This window comes from Amblyraja radiata, chromosome 2 (genome assembly GCF_010909765.2).
Source record: "Amblyraja radiata isolate CabotCenter1 chromosome 2, sAmbRad1.1.pri, whole genome shotgun sequence".
In the NCBI taxonomy this organism is placed as follows: Eukaryota; Metazoa; Chordata; class Chondrichthyes; order Rajiformes; family Rajidae; genus Amblyraja; species Amblyraja radiata.
Window position 1 is genome coordinate 19869474 of NC_045957.1, and position 21289 is coordinate 19890762.

General features: G+C 41.8%; 1 protein-coding gene across 2 annotated transcripts in view; it reads right to left on the minus strand.

Moving 5' to 3' along the window:
* Positions 1-21289, minus strand: part of vps50 (VPS50 subunit of EARP/GARPII complex) — a 138808-nt gene that overhangs the window by 87146 nt on the left and 30373 nt on the right. For both annotated transcript variants that reach the window (XM_033042743.1, XM_033042751.1), the window contains 4 exons: positions 17615-17732; positions 17490-17525; positions 10768-10850; positions 2029-2071 (listed from right to left, as the gene is read on the minus strand). In XM_033042743.1, coding sequence (XP_032898634.1) covers positions 2029-2071; positions 10768-10850; positions 17490-17525; positions 17615-17732 — 280 coding nt within the window. The remainder of the gene's footprint in view (positions 1-2028; positions 2072-10767; positions 10851-17489; positions 17526-17614; positions 17733-21289) is intronic.

Here is a 21289-nt window from a genome sequence, read left to right on the forward strand (position 1 = left end):
CTGTACCCGTAAGCCAACTTTCAGTGACCGGTGTACAAGGACGCCCAGGTCTCGCTGCACCTCCCACTTACCTAGCCTAACCCCATTGAGATAATAATCTGCCGCCTTGTTTTTGCCGCAAAAGTGGATAACCTCACATTTATCTATATTATACTGCATCTGCCACACATCTGCCCACTCACTCAACCCGTCCAGGTCACCCTGCAACCTCCTAACATCCTCTTCACAGTTCACACTGCCACCCAGCTTTGTGTCATCCACAAACTTGCTAGAATTGCTCCTAATTCCCTCTTCTAAATCATTAATATATATGGTAAACAGTTACTGCCCCAACACCGAGCCTTGCGGCACTCCACTCGCCACTGCCTGCCATTCTGAAAAGGACCCGTTCACTCCTACTCTTTGCTTCCGGTCTGCCAACCAATTTTCTATCCATGTCAACACCCTACCCCCAATACCATGTGCTCTAATTTTAGTCACCAGTCTCCTGTGCGGGACCTTATCAAAGGCTTTCTGAAAGTCTAGATACACTACATCCACTGGCACCCCTTCATCCATTGTACTTGTCACATCCTCAAAAAATTCCAGAAGATTAGTCAAGCATGATTTCCCTTTCATAAATCCATGCTGACTTGGACTAATCCTTTTACTGCTATCCAAATACCCCATTATTACCTCTTTAATAATTGACTCCAGCATCTTTCCCACCACTGAAGTCAGGCTAACGTCTGTAATTCCCCGTTTTCTCTCTCGCTCCTTTCTTGAAAAGTGGGATAACATTAGCTATCCTCCAATCCACAGGAACTGATCCTGAATCTATTGAACATTGGAAAATGATCACCAATGCGTCCACTATTTCTAGAGCCACCTCCCTGAGGACCCTGGGATGCAGACCATCAGGCCCAGGGGATTTATCATCCTTCAGTCCCATTAGCCTACCCAATACTATATCTCGTCTAATGAAAACTTGTACTAAGGTTTTGCCGTTTCCCAAATGTGATTGAAGAGCTGGCAGGAAAAAATAATGCTTGAGTAAAAATCTTTGAATAACAGCATTAAATGTTTAAGGATAGAGGTTAACTATGCAATTTAATCATATATTTTTCAAGATCCATCGTCAACAGTTTGTTTTGAAAATATGAAACTAATGTGCACACAGGTAACTACTTCAACTGAAAGGGAATAAGTAGTGCGTATGTGGGCCCATCACAATTGTGTTGTTCTAACAACACAAGATAAAAGTAATTAGATTATAAAATGAATGGGGCAAAACAAAGTTATAACTTCTGGGAAAATCACAACACAATCTCTTAGTCTGATAAAGGGATATAAAACAGGACTCTCAACCAATCATTTTGAGGAAACTTTCTCCTAAACCTACATTGATATTTTATCAAGAAGCAAACAAACAAGACAATTCTGAGGGTTACATGGGAAAGAAGAACCTTTATTTGGTACTACAATAGAGAAAGGAAGCACTTAAACTGTTCTCTGACAATGGCATTGTACATTGCCAGATTTCAAGAAAGTGACCGTCTCAACTAGTTTTGTAAATGAGCAAAAACTATAATAATGGATGGGATTTATATAGCGCCTTTCTAGAATACTCAAGGCGCTTTACATCGCATTATTCATACACTCCTCAGTCACACTCGGTGGTGGTGAGCTACTTCTGTAGCCACAGCTGCCCTGGGGCAGACTGACGGAAGCGTGGCTGCTAATCTGCGCCTACGGCCCCTCCGACCACCACAAGTCACTCACACACATTCACACACAGGCAAAGGTGGGTGAAGTGTCTTGCCCAAGGACACAACGACAGTGTGCACTCCAAGCGGGATTCGAACCGGCTACCTTCCGGTCGCCAGCCGAACACTTAGCCCATTGTGCCATCTGTCGTCCAATAACACAGGAGCCCAGTTTATTTACAAAACTTAAACATTTAACTTGTCAACAACTAACTTTATGCTTGTATTTCTATATTCTGTCATTTAATAAGCTCCAACAAAACAGCATACTTAATATCATTACCTCAATTTGTTCCAATGTATCTTGTAATTTTGAATTCAGTTCACTTTAAGAAAACAAACAATATTTAGCTTTTCATGTACTAATTATTCTATGAATGCCATCAATAAGACTGAAAATTCTAATCGTCGTCAGCCCTTAAATCTGAGATTTATGAAAGATTGTGACAAGTTTAAATTCCATAACTGCCAGGCAGTGCGGACAGATAGATCAATCCAATTGAAACACTGATTTGATATCAGTGATGCCTTTCTGGAACTGAACTCAATAGTCAATGCTCTTCTTTCACCTCGCTCAGACAATATTGTGTTAAGATGCAGAAAAGATCCTTACGAGTACTATTAAGAGGAATCATCTGGTACTTTGAAGATTAGTTGTTGGTTTAGATTTTCTGGCTGTGCTACAAATCTCTTTCCAGAGCAGTTTTAAGTTGCACAAATCTACAGGACATAGGTAAGGCAGGATACATTCCTGACTTCACAGTTTCTACATTGCAAATATTTGCCATGGAGTAAAGGGTGACTGGGATACTAAGCTGAGATCATGCAAGCATAGCAAGCTACTGAAAGATGGAAGACAAGAAAGAACGAACATTTCTTAATAGTCAGCCATATCATCTAATGTTCAAAGAGTAGTTTTCTCCACACAAACCTCTGCAAAAAATTGTCAGGAATTAAATTACACCCATGCTTGGGATTCTAAATGGGTGTTGTGTTTAATTCCAATAACCAACCTACAGAACTGCAAAATATAAAATGCAATAAAATTTACTTTAAAAAAAAAATTAGGATGAATTGCACCCTTTCCTCTTTGTTAAAACATGGCTCGCATGTTCAAGAGTCAATAAGCAGAACTTGCAGATCAATCAAAAGCAAACCTGTACCTTTGAAATACACTCTCCATGGCAGCTACTGTCCTAGAGTCATACGGCATGGAAACAGGCCCTTCGGCCAAACTTGACCACACCGACCAACATATGCCATCTGCACTAGTTCCACTTGCCTGCATTTAGTCCAAATCCCTCTAAACCTACCCTATCCACATACCTGCTAAAGTTTCTTAAATGTTGCAATAGTACCTGCCACCAACTACTTCCTTTGGCAGCTCGTTCCATACACCCACCACTCTGTAAAAAAATGTTACCCCTCAGGTTCCTATTAATCTTTCACCCCCTCACCTTTAATCTATGTCCTCTGGTTCTTGATTTCCTTAATCTAGGCAAGAGTCTGTGCGTTTACCCGATCTATTCCTCTCATGATTTTGTACACTTCTATAAGATCACCCCTCATCCTCCTGCACTCCAATGAATAGAATCCTAGCCTACTCAACCTCTCCCTGTAGCTCAGGGCCTCGAGTCCTGGGAACATCCAAAATTCAACACAATACTCTAAATGTGGCCTCATCAACTTCTTATATAACTGCATTGTGACCTCCCAACTTCTTATATGACTGCATTGTGACCTCCCAACTTCCAAACTAGATTATAGTTGGAAAATCGAGATCCAGAGGACATTGCTTTAAGGTGAGAGGGGAAAGATTTAATAGGAACCTGAAGGAGAGGGTGGTGGGTGTATGGAATGAGCTGCAGAGTACGTAGTTGAGACAGGTATTATAACAACATTCAAATGACATTTACCCACGCACATAGATAAGAAAGGTTCACAGGGATTTATGTCAAATGCAGGCAGGTGCGACTAGCGTAGACGAGGTATCTGGGCTGGCATAAACAAGTAGGAGTGAAGAGCCCATTTCTGTGCCATATGCTACCATTTGGAAACAAAGGGCAATGAGCTGTCCATAGATCGCATGATCGATGGCATTAATGATATTTGTTGTGCCTTTGCCTGATTTATCACTTTTATGTGGTCCCGCTCTGGATTCACCAGTTTGAGGCCCCCCAGGTGCTTGTAATCAATGTACATCATAGTTGGCACAGAAAACAAGAACCTTAAATGACCGTAGAACATGTAGTTGAGATGCTGCCTGAATATCAATCAATAGCTACTTTAATTGTTCACTAGGATACCCTCTCCAAATCCCCACTGTCCATCAAGCACCTATTTATATGAATGCTACACTGATCCTATTTTTTATTCTCCCTACATTCCCATCGACTGCCCCCGATTTACTCACACAATTTACGATGGCCAATTTATTGGTGTTTTCTGGTGTTTTACAATTTCGCCCCCATAATAATGACATGCAAGTGGGATTTTAGCTTTGCATCAATGTCATTTAGGATATCGGTACAAAAAGGAAAGTAGCTGCAACCACCCATGTTTCAGTGAATGTAATTTACTCGCAATAGATGAAAGTACGCCACTTGAAAGTTCAAAAGATTGAACTTAAATAATGGATTAGATAATTTAAATGGAAGGATAAGTCATGCCTGGAACTTTTGAAACGGATGCATCACAGAATTAAATGTTATATGCATGTAGAGGCCAAAAAAACCCAGTAAAGGTAGTTGGTACAGAGATTATTATAGATGATGGAGACACTGAATTTTAAAGTAGTACTCAGGTTGGAACACAGGCAGATACTCATTTGGAAGAAAAACTGCGAACTAAGTGGACAAAAAGGGATAATACGACATGTTTGAACGTATATGCTGTCACAAAGGAGATCAACAGTAACAAAAAAACTGAACTTGCATTACAAATTATCAGTAATCACATGACATTTTTTGAAATGATTCAATGTCAGTCATATTGCTTCTGGAACTGCAATTAAAACCAGATGTGTGCCTGTGTAAATACTCTGATCAGTGACTTGCACACCTTGCAATTAGTGATTTTGCTCCATATTTTAAGAGATAATCATTTAATATAAGATACCATGTCACAAAAAGTATGTGAGCTTCAGCCCAATTAATTACAAGTAATAATCATTCATGCTTTAATGCAGATTCAAACTCATCTACCAATGTTTTGGGTTGGAATTTCCGCACTGTAAACAATGATCTCATTATTCCACTCAACTTTCAGAGATTAAAAAAAAAAATCATCTCACTGTGGCAATGGAATAATCTCCCTCCTGCTTTCCTTCTTCACTTATTCCTTCTCTTTCACTTTTTCTTTATTGGTTTTTCACCCACGCAAAATATAAATTAAAACAAAAAAATAAATAAAATAAATAAATAAATTTAAAAAAAAAAGAAAAATGAAAAAAAACTTTCAGAGTTCTGACAATTCCATGAACAAAATACTGCAGATGCCGAAAATGTTAAACCAAATAAGATGCTGGAAATCCTCAACATTCAGAAAGAAAAACAAAGTGAATGTTAGATGAAAGGCTGCCACCTTGTGACATTTATCCTGTTTCTCCTTCCATAGAAGGTACACACAATTGCTGGGGAAACTCAGCAGGTGCAGCAGCATCTATGGAGCGAAGGAAATCTTCCTTCCATAGATACTAGATGCCACCTAACCAGCAAAGAAATTCCAGCACTTTCTTTTTACTTGATTCCATAAATTCTGTGTTGACTTGCAGTTAGACCCAGATAATATTAAGATTGGGATAACAAGTAGCTGGTGAAATTTAGAAATTTGCAAGTGGATCCCGAGCCAAATTCTCCAAATATTGAGCAAATATTGCTGTCAACTGTGGAGCAAATATTGTCTCTCATTATTCCTGTTTAATATTGAAAACTGAGCAAATGGTGAATTAAAAAAAAGATAGACACCAAAGAGAAAAAAGGTCAGAGACTGCAGCGAGTGATACGCACAATAGATAAATAATAGAAGATCAATAATAACCCCTTCCATTATTGATCTATTGTGTGTATCACATGTTGCATTCTGACCTCATCTTCTGTAAAAGTACTACAGGTATCAAGTAATATCATAATCTGGTCTCATTTTTTGGTTCTGCCTTAACTACTCTATACTAACAACTATGGTCCAAGAACAATAAAGGGATGGCTATATGTCAATGCCCTTAACGTCAAGGCTTTAATTGATCAAGTGTGGTATCAAGACCACCATAGTTTGTTATATGCAACTCTATTTATCACTCAAGAAGAAATTAAGTTTAGGAGCACACAGAAGGGAGATTTCATCTGAAGGTTTGAGTGGAGAAACTATGATTGTTCTGCTTGGAGCAAAAAAGATGAGATAAGATTCAATGTACATGCACAAGTCATAAACATGCTGTCTCAAACATGCCAAATGATTCAAGGAGCGCGGGAGAATCATGCAGAAAATGGAACAAACATAAGGAACAGAATGAGGAATATACTTTTAAAATGAGAATTGAAGCTGATGAACCAGATGCCAATTTTCCACGAAGACTGAATGGCATGCGGAAGTTTTCTTTTATTAAATAAATGGATTGCTAGAGAACCTCATGTAGAAAGCATGTGGATCAGTTAGAATCATATATTTTAACATTTAAAACATCAAGCCTGTTGTGTATTTGGATGCTTGGAACAGACTTTAATAAGGCTCGGACACGGGAGTAATCTAACAAGCTTCTTTATTCCAGGACGCTACCTTCAGTCTTCCCCGCATATGCGTACTTGCACAAGACATCACAAGTCATCACATATACTAATTACATATGCTAATTATATCACATACCTAACACTCCTCCCCCTTTAACTTGGAGGCAGGTAACACCATTTCTGTTACATACACCGCACTCCTCCCCTTAAGTCAATTTCACCTGTACGGTATATGCTCTTTTCCTACATATCATTGTTTAATACACTGTTGCACAATGGTATTATTACTTAAACCAAATATATTACCCCTTGCTTTATGTGTTATCATTTTCTGGTTCATGTATTTGATTGGTTTTCCTCTTTGTAGGTGGGATCTGACCCATGGTTGCAAGTTTTCGTTTTCTAGCAGCTTCCTCTGCTGTTCAATTTCCATTCTCTGCTTATTTATCTGCTCTTGTTGTTTGATGAGATTCTGCAATGCATAACCATTTGTCCATTGCTCAGTGAAGGAGGCTCCATGCTGAACTATAGTGAAGTGTCCTAATCGCAATCGGTCCTGCATACTTTTGTCTTGACCGACAAGCCTCTCTTCTTTAGAATTTTCTATTAGCAGCTTTCTACTCATTGTCACACATTTATTTAACCTTTCTTTGTGTCGTTTAAGCCTTTTCTGTTGTTCCTCTATTTGTCTTCTTAAGTCACCTTTCTGGTTCTTCATCAAGAAGTAGGATATATATTGTCTTTGCAATACAACACTGGCTTTGATTTGTGCTCTGTTTAGTTTTCTTGCTTCATTAGCAAGGTAGTGAGATTGCACTACAATTGCTGTATATTTCAGTTTGAGGAAGTCTTTCCTATACCAACTCCTATGGAGTACTGACTGCACTTTTATAGTAGCTCTCTTTTGCTTAACCCATTGCCTAACCACCATACTCTTGTAGGCAGCCTGGGAATGCCTTATTTTGCATGCTTTGTACCATCTCTGGATTGAAATGACTGCTTGCTCTGTAGCGTACCCTTAATCGGTAACCACGGTATGCAGCTTGCCGAGTGACTACAGCCGCCATTTGCATCAAGAAATGCTTTCTTGTAATGCACATCCTTATGAATGACTTAATATGGCGTGCTGCCTTGATTTTCTCAACCAATACTCTGGCTTTGATCCCGCGGTATAAGGCCTGAATACAAACCACTGCTTTTCTCAAACTATTATAATGTCTCACTTGTACATTTCTTATCTGGCATTCTCTGTATCGTTGCTGGCAGACCAGCGTAGTTTCTTGAAATACTGACGCTGTTTATGCATCTGATAATAAGTCTGTATGACCTTGGCAGATTTGTGCATGCACTGCAATTGCTTTCGAACAAGCCTTCCTCGGTAGGCAGCCTGAAGCAGCACAACGTTGCTGCGTACCTTCATGTAAGTCTTGCGATCACTTTCCATTTGAAGGTGTGCCCTATAATGGGTTTGTACTATTATAGCTGCCAATCTCATTGCCTTGTATTGACGATATATTCTGTGCATTCTAAATGCTGCTTGTATTACCGTTGCTGCCTTCTGTTTATTCCGGTTCTCTCTCCGTACCTTCATATCCCTGAATGCAGCTTTAATTGTTAGGGTTGCCCTTCGGATGGCAATTTCCCTTTTCCTTAGACATTTTTCCAGTGCCTTTTCCCTTTGGCCTTCGTTACTTGGCACTTGACTTTTGTCACTTTGTCCATGACCTTTGTCCCTTTGCACTTGACTTTTGTCCTTTGAGGGACTCCCTGCCCTCTTTAGTTCAGGCTCCTTGCCTCTGGATGTCCTTGGAGGTTTTGGCGAGAAATGAGCCATTAATGCCTCCTTACACTCTAACTGGGGCAACTTTTCTACCATTTGAAAAGCCATGCTACCTGGTGCTATTCAGGTGCCCTATATTCTGTTCTCTCACTGTGTTTTCTGCCCTGGACTTAATCCTTTTACATTCTAAGAGATTGTCCAGCTCACTGACTATTACTAATTATTATAATAATAGATTTATACTATTAACCAACATTTCATGTTAATAGGCAACTAGAACATTTTAAACATATTCCTTCTATGCACACAGATTTACTGTTCATAACAGTGATCAATGCATTACATCCAAACAGTCCTGCTTTTACTGTGAAGGAATAGTGAACAATGCATTACATTCAAAGAGGGCTTTTATTGTGAAGGATTTCACCGGTCCAGCTTTTATTGTGACGGATTCCACCGCTCCAGCTTGTCGGCCTGTGGACTGGTGCCTCCTCGACCTCTCGAGCCGTCCCCACCGGTACCTTTGCTGATGGCCCCCCCGGGCCTCACCGTTACTTCCACACCCCGCCGGCCACTCCAGACCTCGGATGCTGCTGCTGGCTCAGCCGTTGCTGTTGCCTCCGCTGGCTCGCTGCCAAGTCGAATCTCGCTGCTCCACTGACTTGCCTGCCCGCCGGCTCCACAGCCCTCCCGGCTGCTATTGGACCCGCTGCTCGGCTCGTCGCTGGCTCATGTGGACACCCTGCGGAAGGCGAGTCACTGCTAGTTTCTGCTGCTGGTCCCCGCTGCTCCAAGCGTCGGGTCTGTGGCCCGGCGTCGGGGGCTGGCTACGCCCTGTATCCCGCTTCTCTCGCGCGGACCTTCCTCTCTCGTGGTCGGCTTTCTCCACTCTCGCCCGTCTCCCACGACCGGCTTTCTCCACTCTCGGCCGTCTCCCGCGACCGGGCTTTCTCAGCTTTCTCCCCCGACTGGGCTGACTCTGCTCCCGACCTGGCTGAAGTGCTTGAGTGCTGTGTCCTGCTTCTCTCACGCGGACCCACTCTTCACTCGGGGCCGGACTTCATTTCACGTCCGGGCTTTCCCCGCTCTCGACCGTCCCTTTGCGACCGATCTTTCTCAGCTTCTCGGTTTCTCTCCGCTTCGCTAGCGGGCCTGGACCGATTTTCCGCTTACGGTCGGGCTGACTCTGCTCCCGACCGGGCTTTCTCTGCTTTCTCCCCTCACCGGGCTGACTGTTTCCAGCCGGGCTGAAGACTCGGCTTCTGTCGGTGGCTTCTCTGGACCTGTCCGTGGCCTACACGGTACGAGGCCTTCACCCGACGCCTGTGGCTGCTACTGGGGCTGGCCGTGGGCTACACGGTCCTCTTTCGTCGGTGGCTTTTCTGGACCTGTCCGTGGCCTACACGGTACTAAGCTCCCACCTGACATCTGTGGCTGCTTGTCTTCCCTGCGCTCTTCCCTGAGCTATTGCTTCCCGTTCCCACTTTTTTTTTTTTTTTGGCGCCAGTTCAAATCCATTTGGCGGCAAATCTTTTTACTTCGTGCTGTTCCACTTTGTTTCCCAATACTACCTTTATTTTTAACTTGTTTTCGTTTTGCTTGGCAGTCTTTGTTCTTATCTTCTTCGTTCTTTTATCCTCGTCGCCAATTGTTGTGTATTTGGATGCTTGGAACAGACTTTAATAAGGCTCGGACACGGGAGTAATCTAACAAGCTTCTTTATTCCAGGACGTCATCTTCAGTTTCCCCCGCACATGCGTACTTGCACAAGACATTACATATGCTAATTACATATGCTAATTATATCATTTACCGAACACTCCTTCCCCTTTAACTTGGAGGCAGGTAACACCATTTATTTTACATACCTAACAAAGCCCTTGTCTGGAATTAAGATCCTAGAGATTAATCGCAGTGGCAATACTTCACCAAAAAATTCAGTCAATCAGCATTAATTGTATTTCATATATCCACTATGTCCTAGAAGGAAACAATTCTGTCATTGAGTCTAATGTGGCTCTCAGAGCAATTACATTTCCTTGTAACCATAAGCCCACGAGAGGCAATTTACAGTTTCCAGTTAACTTACCAAAAAGCACACCTTGGGATATAGAAGAAAAAATCAAAAATACAGGGAAGACCCACGTGGTCAAAGAAGAATGTGTAAACTCCATACTTGATAGTGAAGGCGGTCAGGATTGAATCAGGGTTACTGGAGCTGTGAATCATCAGCACTAACTGCTGCAACAAAGTGTCCATCCCTATTGAAGAGGAGAATATTTATATACTATATTGAAATAGTATTTCCTGTGCTGCACCTTTTGTGTTCCAGAATAACTTCTCTTGAGTAATTGAAACTGCTTTTTTTTTGTTAATTAGGCTCCACATTCAACAAAATTGGGTCAATGTGTTTTTTCCCCCACAAACTTTGAAAAACACTACAGTTGGTAGGCAATCTGATGAAGAAAATAATTTATGACCAATGCATTATTTCATTTCATAGTTTTTGTCGTCTTACCTTATGCAACTGTAGTGTTTAAACGTGCTAGCTGCTTTCTGACATTCCAAACAGAGCTGTATTGCACCAGGATAATCTTCTTCCTTAATAATAAAAATTACAGATACAAGATTATTGGAAATTCAGTTTAGAAAGTATTCATTTTTGCCATATTGAAGCAAGGTGTAGCATCATTTTTCAGAGTAGATTAGGTGAGGGAATAACAGTTGTGGTGCAGCAGTAGAGTTGCTGTCTTACAATGCTTTCAGCACCAGGGACCCGGGTTTAATCCCGACTACGGTGCTGTCTGTACGGAGTTTGTACGTTCTCCCCATGACCGCGTGGGTTTTCTCCGAGATCTTCGGTTTCCTCCCACACTCCAAAGGCGTACAGGTATGTAGGTAAATTTGCTTGGTACAAGTGTAAATTGTCCCTAGTGTGTGTAGGATAGTGTTAATGTGCGGGGATTAGTTGGCACGGACTCGGTGGGCCGAAGGGCCGGTTTCCTCGCTTTATCTCTAAACTAAACTAATTTTGCAGTTCCTGATCAATCTCTTCATAGATTTACTTTCATTTCATCTTTAAATTGATTCAATAAGCTTGAGCTTCTGAATTCATTAAAACAAATGTTATTGGTGGCAGTCCTCAAATGACCCTGTCATTGAAATTGCCTCCACCCCACCATTGATCCATTAAAAAAAAAATCAAACCACACTTGTGCATGCATTAAGATAATATTTTTTGTTCCAAAAGTCTCTACATCTTTAATCATAGATGTAAAACCTTAACACAGCTCATGAGGTTTGTTTTTGGAATTCAAAATGCACTGCTTGCTTTTGGCACTTCATTTGAGATGTTTATTGCAGAAGTCAGAGGTAGATTGAGTAAGACAGCCAGAGGTTGTTCACATGGTTCTCTTCATTAAGGCAATTCTCCTGTTCACTTCCGTTCACCACCCACTATTCTATACAAAACGAAATTGTTTTCCTGCTAACTATTTCCAAGATTGCTGCACCTGCCAAGGTCACAGTATTCCAAAATGCTTCTCAAGAAATGTCACAAATTATGAAATTCACAATTTAAAATCTTTTCCAGAACATCATAACCAGAAGAAATTTAACAATGCAATATGACAACTAGGACTGTGTTTTAAATTAACCGCGAGTCGTGAGTTTTTGTTCAAACTGCTTATATTAAAAGTAGTTGACTTGAACACGTTGTCATTTACATGGCATATAATTTATAAATTAACACGAAACAGGAAGACTATACAAACTTGAAAACCAAAAATGTTTCCAGATGCTGAAAATAAAAACAGAATATGTTGGGAACATTCATCTCAGGCAGAATCTGTAGCAAGAGAAACAGAGTTCATTTTATTGAAATGTTAATCCTGTTCCTTATAAAAACTGTTTGAATAGATAGAACTGTATCGAGGCCTTTGGATTCTTAGAACATTGCGATGATTAATCTTGAGAAAGTGCAAACTGTATAGATCACAAGGATTGGCACCTAATAGAGCCAGGGGAACATCCTTAGTGGCAGGTTTTCTCTTTCTCTGGAATTAATCAGACTTAGTGGGGATATGGGAAGCTGAGCAAAAATTCAGAAGAGAGAAAAACTACAAGAGTTTTGTAGAGGGTGCAGAAAGGGTATATTAGAATGTTGCCTGGATTAGGTGGCACAAACTACAAACTTTGGTTGTTTTCCCTGGACTGCCGGTGGATAAGGAGTGATCACAGTTTAGTACAGAGGTACAGCGTGGAAACGGACCCTTTGGCCCACCAAGCCACGCCAAGCAACGATCACCCAAACACTAGATGTATCCTACACCCTAGGGACAATTAACCTACAAACCTGTAAGATTTTGGAATGTGGGAGGAAACCGAGTAAACCCACGCAGCTCACAGGGAGAACATACAATCTCCGTACAGCAGCACCTGTAGTCAGGATCAAAATATATAACATTTTGAGAGGTATAGATAGAGTAGACAGTCAGAACCTTTTTCCTCCAGGGTGGAAATATAAAAGACTAGAGAATAGATTTAAAGTAAGAGGGTCAACGTTTAAAGGAAATGCATGGCAGCGCCACAACATTTAACCACAAAAATTGGTGAGTTCCTGGTAAGCAGGAGTGATGGTGGAGGTAAATATGATAGTGGCATTTTAGAGGCTTTTAGACCTCTATTGATGGTGCAGGAAATGGAGGGATAAGGATTATGTCCAGATGAGATTAGATAAATGAGATTAGTTTACCTAGTTATCATATTTGGCACAGAGATTATGTGCTGAGGGCCTGTTCCTGTGCTGTACTGTTTTATGTCCGACCTTGTAAGTGCCAGGGAGAACGTCTATCCTAAACGTCTTTTGATAAAATGTTACATCCTTTACAAGGATGTTGTCAGGACTTGAGGAACTGAGCTATGGGGAGAGGCTGGGCAGGCTAAGACTTTATTTCCTGGAGCGCAGGAGGCTGATAGGTGATCTTACGGATATATTAACAATCAAGACTTGAATAGAAAGGGTAAATGCAATCTTTTAACTGGAGTAGGAGAATAGAGAACCAGAGTACATTGGTTTAAGGTGAGAGGAGAAAGATTTAATAGGAATCTGAGGGGCAACTTTTTCACCCAGAGGGTGATGGGTACATGGAGCAAGCTACCAGTGAAGGTCGTTGAGGCAGGTACTTTAATAATATTTAAAAGTCATTTGGACAGGTACATGGTTTAGAAGGATATGGGACTAGTATTGAACGGGCATTTTGGTTGGTATGTGCACGTTGGGCCAAAGGGACCATTACCCTGCTTTGTGACTCCAATAGGCATTATCAAAGCTGAAGGTCAAAGAATAAAGATGGCTCTAGCTTGGGTGTACTGCACTCATTTCCCAAATTTGCAGATGGCAAATTTAGAGGCAGTGTGAAGTACGGGGAGGGCTTAAAGCTGATTTGGAGAGGCTGATAAGATATATTTTAATGAAATGTTACATTTTGGTAGGAGGAATGAGCTGCAACAATATATATTTGAGGATATGATTCGAAAAGGAGCACAACCGGCAGATTTGGTTTGTTAGCATTGTTTCCTGAAAATGCAAGTTGGTTGACAAGGTGTTTAAAATGCATTTGGAATCTTGGGCATTAGAAATAAGTATAGAGTAGATTACCAATGAAGTCCTGATGAACCTATAATAAACAATGGCACTCCAGTATGGATAAGAAAGGTTTAGAGGGATATGCAGGTAAATGGGATTAGGCCCAGCATGCCAACTTAGTCAGTATGGACAAGTTGGGCCTTCGGCTCCAAGCTGTACGTCTCTCCGACTACTAAAATGTGCTAAAACATAGTCTGATGATGGTTCTTGACCTGAAACTTCATCTATTCCTTTTGACCCGTTATTACTCCTGCATTTTGTATCTACTAAAATCTGTAGTTCCTGGTGCCATACTTTTGGAAGAAAGTTAAGATTAAAGAGAATGGTGAAGATATTAATTAAATTTATTCCCAGGATGAAATACTTTAGTCATGTGGATTTGGCCAAAAAAAGAGTCTCTTCCTTGGAACAGACTCAAGTCTATAATTGCCACAAAATAATTATATTTTTTCCCCCAATCTCGACATCTTTTCTCACCAATTCTGTTGCTTCCAATACAATCTTTACAATTTTTATAAAGTTTGCAGCCACCAACAGATTACAATTTCCTGATCCTAATCATTTTATTTTCATCAGAGACGACCACTCTCTCCCCTCCACCATGCAAGATAAATGCTATGTGGCTTTCTGTTTCACCCTTCAATATATTCACCATTCCTCATCATCCTATTCAGGCATATTTAGTAAATGTCAATTCAGATTTCTAGCATCAGTTACAATTTACTCTTTGCATCATTAGATTGCATTTCATTATTCTTGAAAATAAGGATGCCTCAGTTTTTGATAATGTTGTCAATGTGCGTATCCATGCATAGAACAGCATTACTGTCAGTTTTAAGGAAGAAATAGCTGCGTCCTAAAGAGCTGCATCCCGACTTCCTGACTCTTATATTCAATGCCCTACTAATGAAGGCAAGCTTACCATACGCTTTCTTTACCACCCTATTTACTTGTGCTGCCATCTTTAGTGAGCTATGAACTTACTCCAGGATCCTTCTAAACATTAATGCCGTTAAGGATTTTTCCATTAAGTGTATACTTTCTTCTTACATTCAACTTCCCAAAGTGCAAGACCCTGTACTTGCTCAGGTTAAACTCCATCTGCCATTTCTCTGCTCATCTGCTCATGATTCGGTAGGGGGCGCTGCACTGGCAGCAGCCTGTCGGCAGCGTGTCCGTCTTTTTTCAACTTTTTTTTATTTTTTTAGTATGTTTAAAAGTCAGTTTTAATGTTTCTTTGTGTGTTATGTGTGGGGGGTGGTGTGGGGGGGTAAGGGGGAAACCGTTTCGGCCGCCTCTTCCATGGAGAGGCGACTTTTTCAGGTCGCCTCCCCCGTGGCCTAACAGCAAGGATCGGCGCGGACTTTCCCGGAGACGCGCCCGGAGCTTCAGCGGCGGGCGCAGCGTGGACTCTCGGCGCGGAGCGGGTGAGACCTCGCTGGAGGGGAGCGCTCTGTTACGCTGGCCCGCGGCAGCCGGCAGCCTGAAGCCGCAGTCTGCAGAACTCCAGCTGGTGCGGCGTCTACAGCCCGGGATCTCACGTTGGGGACCCGGGGGGAAGAAGAAGCTTCCACCGCCGGCCCGCGGCCGTCTTCTACCGCGGGTGCGGTATGGACTTACAATCTCCCCTGGAGGGGAGCTTCGACCGCCGCCCTGCAGACTGCGGTGCTTCCGGCTGCGGCACGGCAGGTACTTTAAAACTTTGACCGCCGGCCTGCGGCCTACACCAGCCTGAAGCCGCGGTCTCTGGTTGGGAAGAGCCGATCCTGGACTCACCTTGACTTTGACTTTGTCCCTTACCATCTGGACGCCCGCAGCAACGGCTGTGGAGGGTGGAGGTCCCGACCACGGGGGAAAATGGAGGAGGACTGGCCAAGCTCTGTGCCTTCCACCACAGTGATGAATGCTGTGGTGGATGTTTGTGTAAAATGTTTATTGTGGTTGTGTTCTTTATTACTGTACCGCTGCTGGCAACCCAAATACCACCGACCTTGGTTGTGTGGCAATTAAATTATATCAATTATCTCTGCAGGTGTTCTATATGCCGCTGTATCTAGTGACAGGCTTCCTCACCATCTGCGATAACTCAGCAAGCCATCTACATTCATGTGTAGGTCATTAAAGGGCCTGTCCCACTGAGGCAACTTGTTAGCAAGTGACACACACACACACACACACACACACACACACACACACACACACACACACACACACACACACACAGACAGACGCACACACACACACACACACACACACACACGAAAGCGCTGTCTGAAATTCACACCCGCGATGAACAGGAAAGTAAGACGGCTGGCACAGTGTACGGTAAGTCTTTTAGAGAGCGCGTAGGTGGGGGGGGGGGGGGGAGTGGTGCGGAGGAGAAGGGGAGGAGAAGGGGAGGAGAAGGGGAGGAGACACTTTTAAGAAGCCAGACAACTTTTAATAAAATTTAGCGGGCATTTAACATTACCGGTCAGTTTTCCTTGATTCTGAAAACTCCAATAAGCCAATTAAAATACCTGGTCAGCAAAGGAGATTGCCTACGGCTATCTCGACTGCCTATAATTACATAGTGACCCCACTCTACTGCACTACAAGCTCAAAAGAACCATGCTGACCAACTTTTACTCAAGGAAAAGTTTTCAGCATGCTGTAAATTTTTCCTCGACCAAACTGAGTATGCGGGAACTTCTCACGATCATGAAGGAGAGTTACAGTGACCTCCTATGACCAGGTGTCGATCATGCTGCGAGTTTGAGTCGAGCGCAAACTCTTCTAAACTCGCAAATTAGGTCCCCGCAGTGGGACAGGACCTTTATATATATATCACTCTTTGCACTCTTCCTTTACTTTTTTGGCATATAGAATAAGCCAAAAGCTTTTCAGAAATCCATGTGGACTAAATTTGATGCACTGCCATTATCAGGCTTTATTATTCCCCACTCAAAAGCAAAACAAAGTGCTGGAGTAACTCGTGTTCAAGAAGGAACTGCAGATGCTGGAAAATCGAAGGTACACAAAAATGCTGGAGAAACTCAGCGGGTGCAGCAGCATCTATGGAGCGAAGGAAATAGGTGACGTTTCGGGCCGAAACCCTTCTTCAGACTGGAGTAACTCAATGGGTCAGACAGCTTCTGTGAAGAGAATGAATTGGTGATGTTTCGGGTTTGGACCCTTCTTCTGCTGAATTACTCCAGCACTTTGCATTTTGCTCAACAATCCAGTGTCCGTAGTTTCTTGTATGTCTATTCAGATATTGCCTTCACTTAAACTAATTTTAAAGTAAGATGACACTAGTGATCAACAAAAGAACGTTCAAACCTCATTGGAGCGCATCAGTAACTCACGATTGACAGGAAATGCTGGCCTTAAGGGTCAAGCTCTCAAAAAGAAATTTCAGAAGAAACTCTTTTACCTTTAGGAGTAAAGTTTGGATTGGGGGCGAAATCCCATGCAAGGAGATATGCAGATACAGAAGAAAGGAATATAGGATTAAGTTGACAAAATTAAGAGAAATTAAGGATTTAAGTGGAATGTGAAATCTGGTACGTACTAATTAGTTTTGCACAATCTGATGAATGTTGATTGCTTACCTCTAACATCTCACTTAAGCGTACGTCAGTTCTTTGCTATAAAAACACAAAATAAAAGGTTAATCAAAAGCATTTATTTTAACATGAAAGTATTAAAACAGCAATTAAATATAAAATGTGCATACCAGTGTTTTAATTGTGCGCAAAGACTTCAGCAGTCCAATCAGCAGCTGTCTTTTTCTTTGATTAGCAAGTAGCCCCAGGCTAGCTTGTGTGAATCCTTCCTTTGCAATATTTAACTGCCTGTAAAGACAAATGTCAAATCAGTTTTAACTAGACAGTCAAGTACATGAATTTACAACATTTTGAAAATCTTGAAAAAGTTTGGATTTCGGTAATTCGTAAAACTTTGATTAACCCAGAGAGTTGAAAATACACATGGCTCACTGGTTCCCTCATCTGGTTCTCTTTCGCATGTTCCCTTTAAACATATTAAAACCTTGGTTCCCACTTTCCTTTCAAACACAGCCCTGGTTCCCATGGTCCCTGTAAACTCACCAGAGCCTGCATCCATTAATCCTTTTAAACTCTGGGTTGCGTTTCCTGCAGTCCCTTTAAACTCACCTGGTTTGCTAGACAATTGATTATGCTACCATGATACATGTAAAAATGTGAATCAAGGATGTTGGGATATTAATACGAGTAATATCCAATAGTCCAGAAAATCTGCCAGTCTAACAGTCTTTTTTAATGAATGTCTACTGTATATTGAGTATTTACCATATCAAAATATACCAAAATACTTCACTGAAATACAAGGGAAATAAAGCAGGTTAGGCAGCCACAAGCGTGATCAAAATAAATTTCAAACTTTTAAGAAACATAAAGATCTAGGTGTGAAAGGACATCCATGAAATGTGGTGCATAGAATAAGTGAATATATGCAGATCAGGTGAATTCATAACAAGAATATGCAGTGATAGATGCGCAGCATGTTCCAAGCAGGGAAGCCGCAACAAAAGTGATTAGAGAAAGCTTGAAGCAATGGCAGAATCAAAAATAATATCCAAACAAAGCTTTAACCAAACAGTAATTGGCATGTGTATAATTTAAATAGATTACTAGGTTCTTGAAATTTTGTAGATTCTGTGTCCTTGGAGCTTACTTTCTCTGCCGGGTTTATATATCAGCAAAAAGGGATACATTAATCTTTGCTTTTCAATCCAGGTTGTGAACAGCTCAAGTTCCAGTCTGCTCCTGGCTGTATGCCAGGAGTAACGCTTCAATAGAGAATCTATAAATACTTGAATCTCTTGCCATGCAAATAGATGATTCCAATAGTGGCATTTAAGAGACTTTTGGATAAGCTCATGGATACACAGAGAATGGAGGGATATAGATTATGTGCACACAAATAGGTGTGGTGAAGTCACAATATCAGACACTGGGCTGAAAGGCCTGTTCCTCTGCTGTAGCATTCTATGTTCAATGTACCCTTATTGCATTCAACACCTTTTAGGTGGTTCTTTACCAATAGCCTTTTGACAATCCAGATTTAAAACAGCCACTGGGTTTCCCTTTATCCTGCCTTCCAATTTATAGAAATTAGATTTAATCATTTTATTTTCTTAAAACCACATTGAAAATCATAATGAGTAACATCACCCGAGATGCTTAGCATAAAATCAAACATTAATAATGGGCAGTGTAAATCCAACATGAGCTAGAGTTGGGCGTTTCAATGTCAGCATGTGGAGATGGGGACTCCGCCAGAGTCCAGCCTGTGAATGCAGAGCCGAACAGACAGCCAACCATGTCATCTCTGGGAGCCCGCTCTACCACCCACCAAATGGAGCTCAGGGCCTGGCAGACATTGATGCAGAGACAACAACCGGGCTTGAGATCTAACTATTCCTTTGGTTTATGTTTCATTCGCAAGATGAAGAACTGAAAATTGTAGGTCTCCAAACTCTCTACTCCACACTACTATTTGTCTTTGCTATTTATTTTTTTTTTTTAAATTTAAAAATATTTCTTGCTCATTTACCCTGGCAACCTTTGTCAGAGGTCCATCATAGAAACATAGAAACATAGAAAGTAGGTGCGAGAGTAGACCACCAGGTCCGTCGAGCCCGCACCGCCATTCGCTCATGGCTGAACACTAAACAGACACACTTACCCACAAACAGTAGACACAAGACACAGAACACAAGACACTACCCTCCCCTTTATACCGCTATCACCCCTCTCCACCCCAAGAACCTCGCGATCTCCTGGGGGAGGCAAAAAACCGGATAAAAACCCAGGTCCAATTCGGGAAAAAAATCCGGGAAATTCCTCTCCGACCCCAATCCAGGCGATCGACACTTGTCCAGGAGATCACTCAGGTCTTACTATACTAACCATACCTAGGTCCATATCCCTGCCCTCTCCCCGTAGCCCCTTATCCCCTTGGCAGCTAAAAAAACATCTATTTTAGTCTTAAATATATTTAAAGTTTCTGCTTCCACTGCTCCCTGGGGCAGTGAATTCCATAAATTAACCACCCTCTGGGTGAAGAAGTTCTTCCTCATCTCAGTTTTAAAAGAGCCCCCCCTTATTCTGCAACTATGTCCCCTAGTTCTAGTTTCCCCGATCATTGGGAACATCCTCGGTGCATCCACCCGATCAAGGCCCCTCACGATCTTATATGTTTCAATGAGATCGCCTCTCATTCTTCTAAACTCCAAAGAGTAGAGTTCCAGCCTACTTAACCTTTCCTCATATGTCAATCCCCTCATTGCAGGAATTAATCTTGTAAACCTTCGCTGCACTGCCTCCAGGGCTAGTACATCCTTTCTTAAGTATGGACCCCAGAACTGTACACAGTATTCCAAATGTGGTCTCACTAATACTGTGTACAGCTGCAGCAAGACCTCCGTGTTTTTATACTCAATCCCCCTAGCAATAAAGGCCAAAACTCCATTGGCCTTCCTGATTGCTTGCTGCACCTGCATACTAACTTTTAGTGATTCATGTACTAATACCCCTAGATCCCTTTGCGTTGCATTACAACGCAGCTCCTCCTCATTTAGAAAATAACTTGCCCTATCATTTTTTTTCCCCAAAGTGAATGACTTCACATTTATTAGTATTAAATTTCATCTGCCAAGTTGTTGCCCACTCACCTAGCTTATCTATATCCTTTTGCAGACTCTTCCTATCCTCCTCATCCCCTACTTTTCCTCCCATTTTTGTATCGTCCGCAAATTTTGATATATTACACTTGGTTCCCTCCTCCAAATCATTTATATAAATTGTGAACAACTGGGGTCCCAGCACCGACCCTTGCGGAACCCCGCTAGTTACCGGTTGCCATCCCGAGTATGAACCATTTATCCCCACTCTCTGCTTCCTATTTGTTAGCCAATCCTCTACCCATGCTAATATATTACCCCCAATCCCATAATTTTTTATTTTTAGCAATAGTCTCTTATGTGGCACCTTGTCAAAAGCCTTTTGGAAGTCCAAGTATACCACATCCACCGGTTCCCCTTTATCCACCCGGGTTGTTACTTCCTCAAAGAATTCGAGCAGATTCGTTAAACAGGACTTCCCCTTCACAAAACCATGCTGGTTCTGTCCGATGAAGTCATGTTTATCCAAGTGCCCCGTTAGTGTTTCTTTAATAATTGTCTCTAACATTTTACCCACCACCGATGTTAGACTAACCGGTCTATAGTTACCCGCCTTCTGTTTACTTCCTTTTTTAAATATAGGTGTTACATTGGCCATTTTCCAATCCACTGGGACCGTTCCTGCCTCCAGGGAGTTTTGGAAAATTATCACCAATGCATCCACAATCCCCACCGCTATCTCCC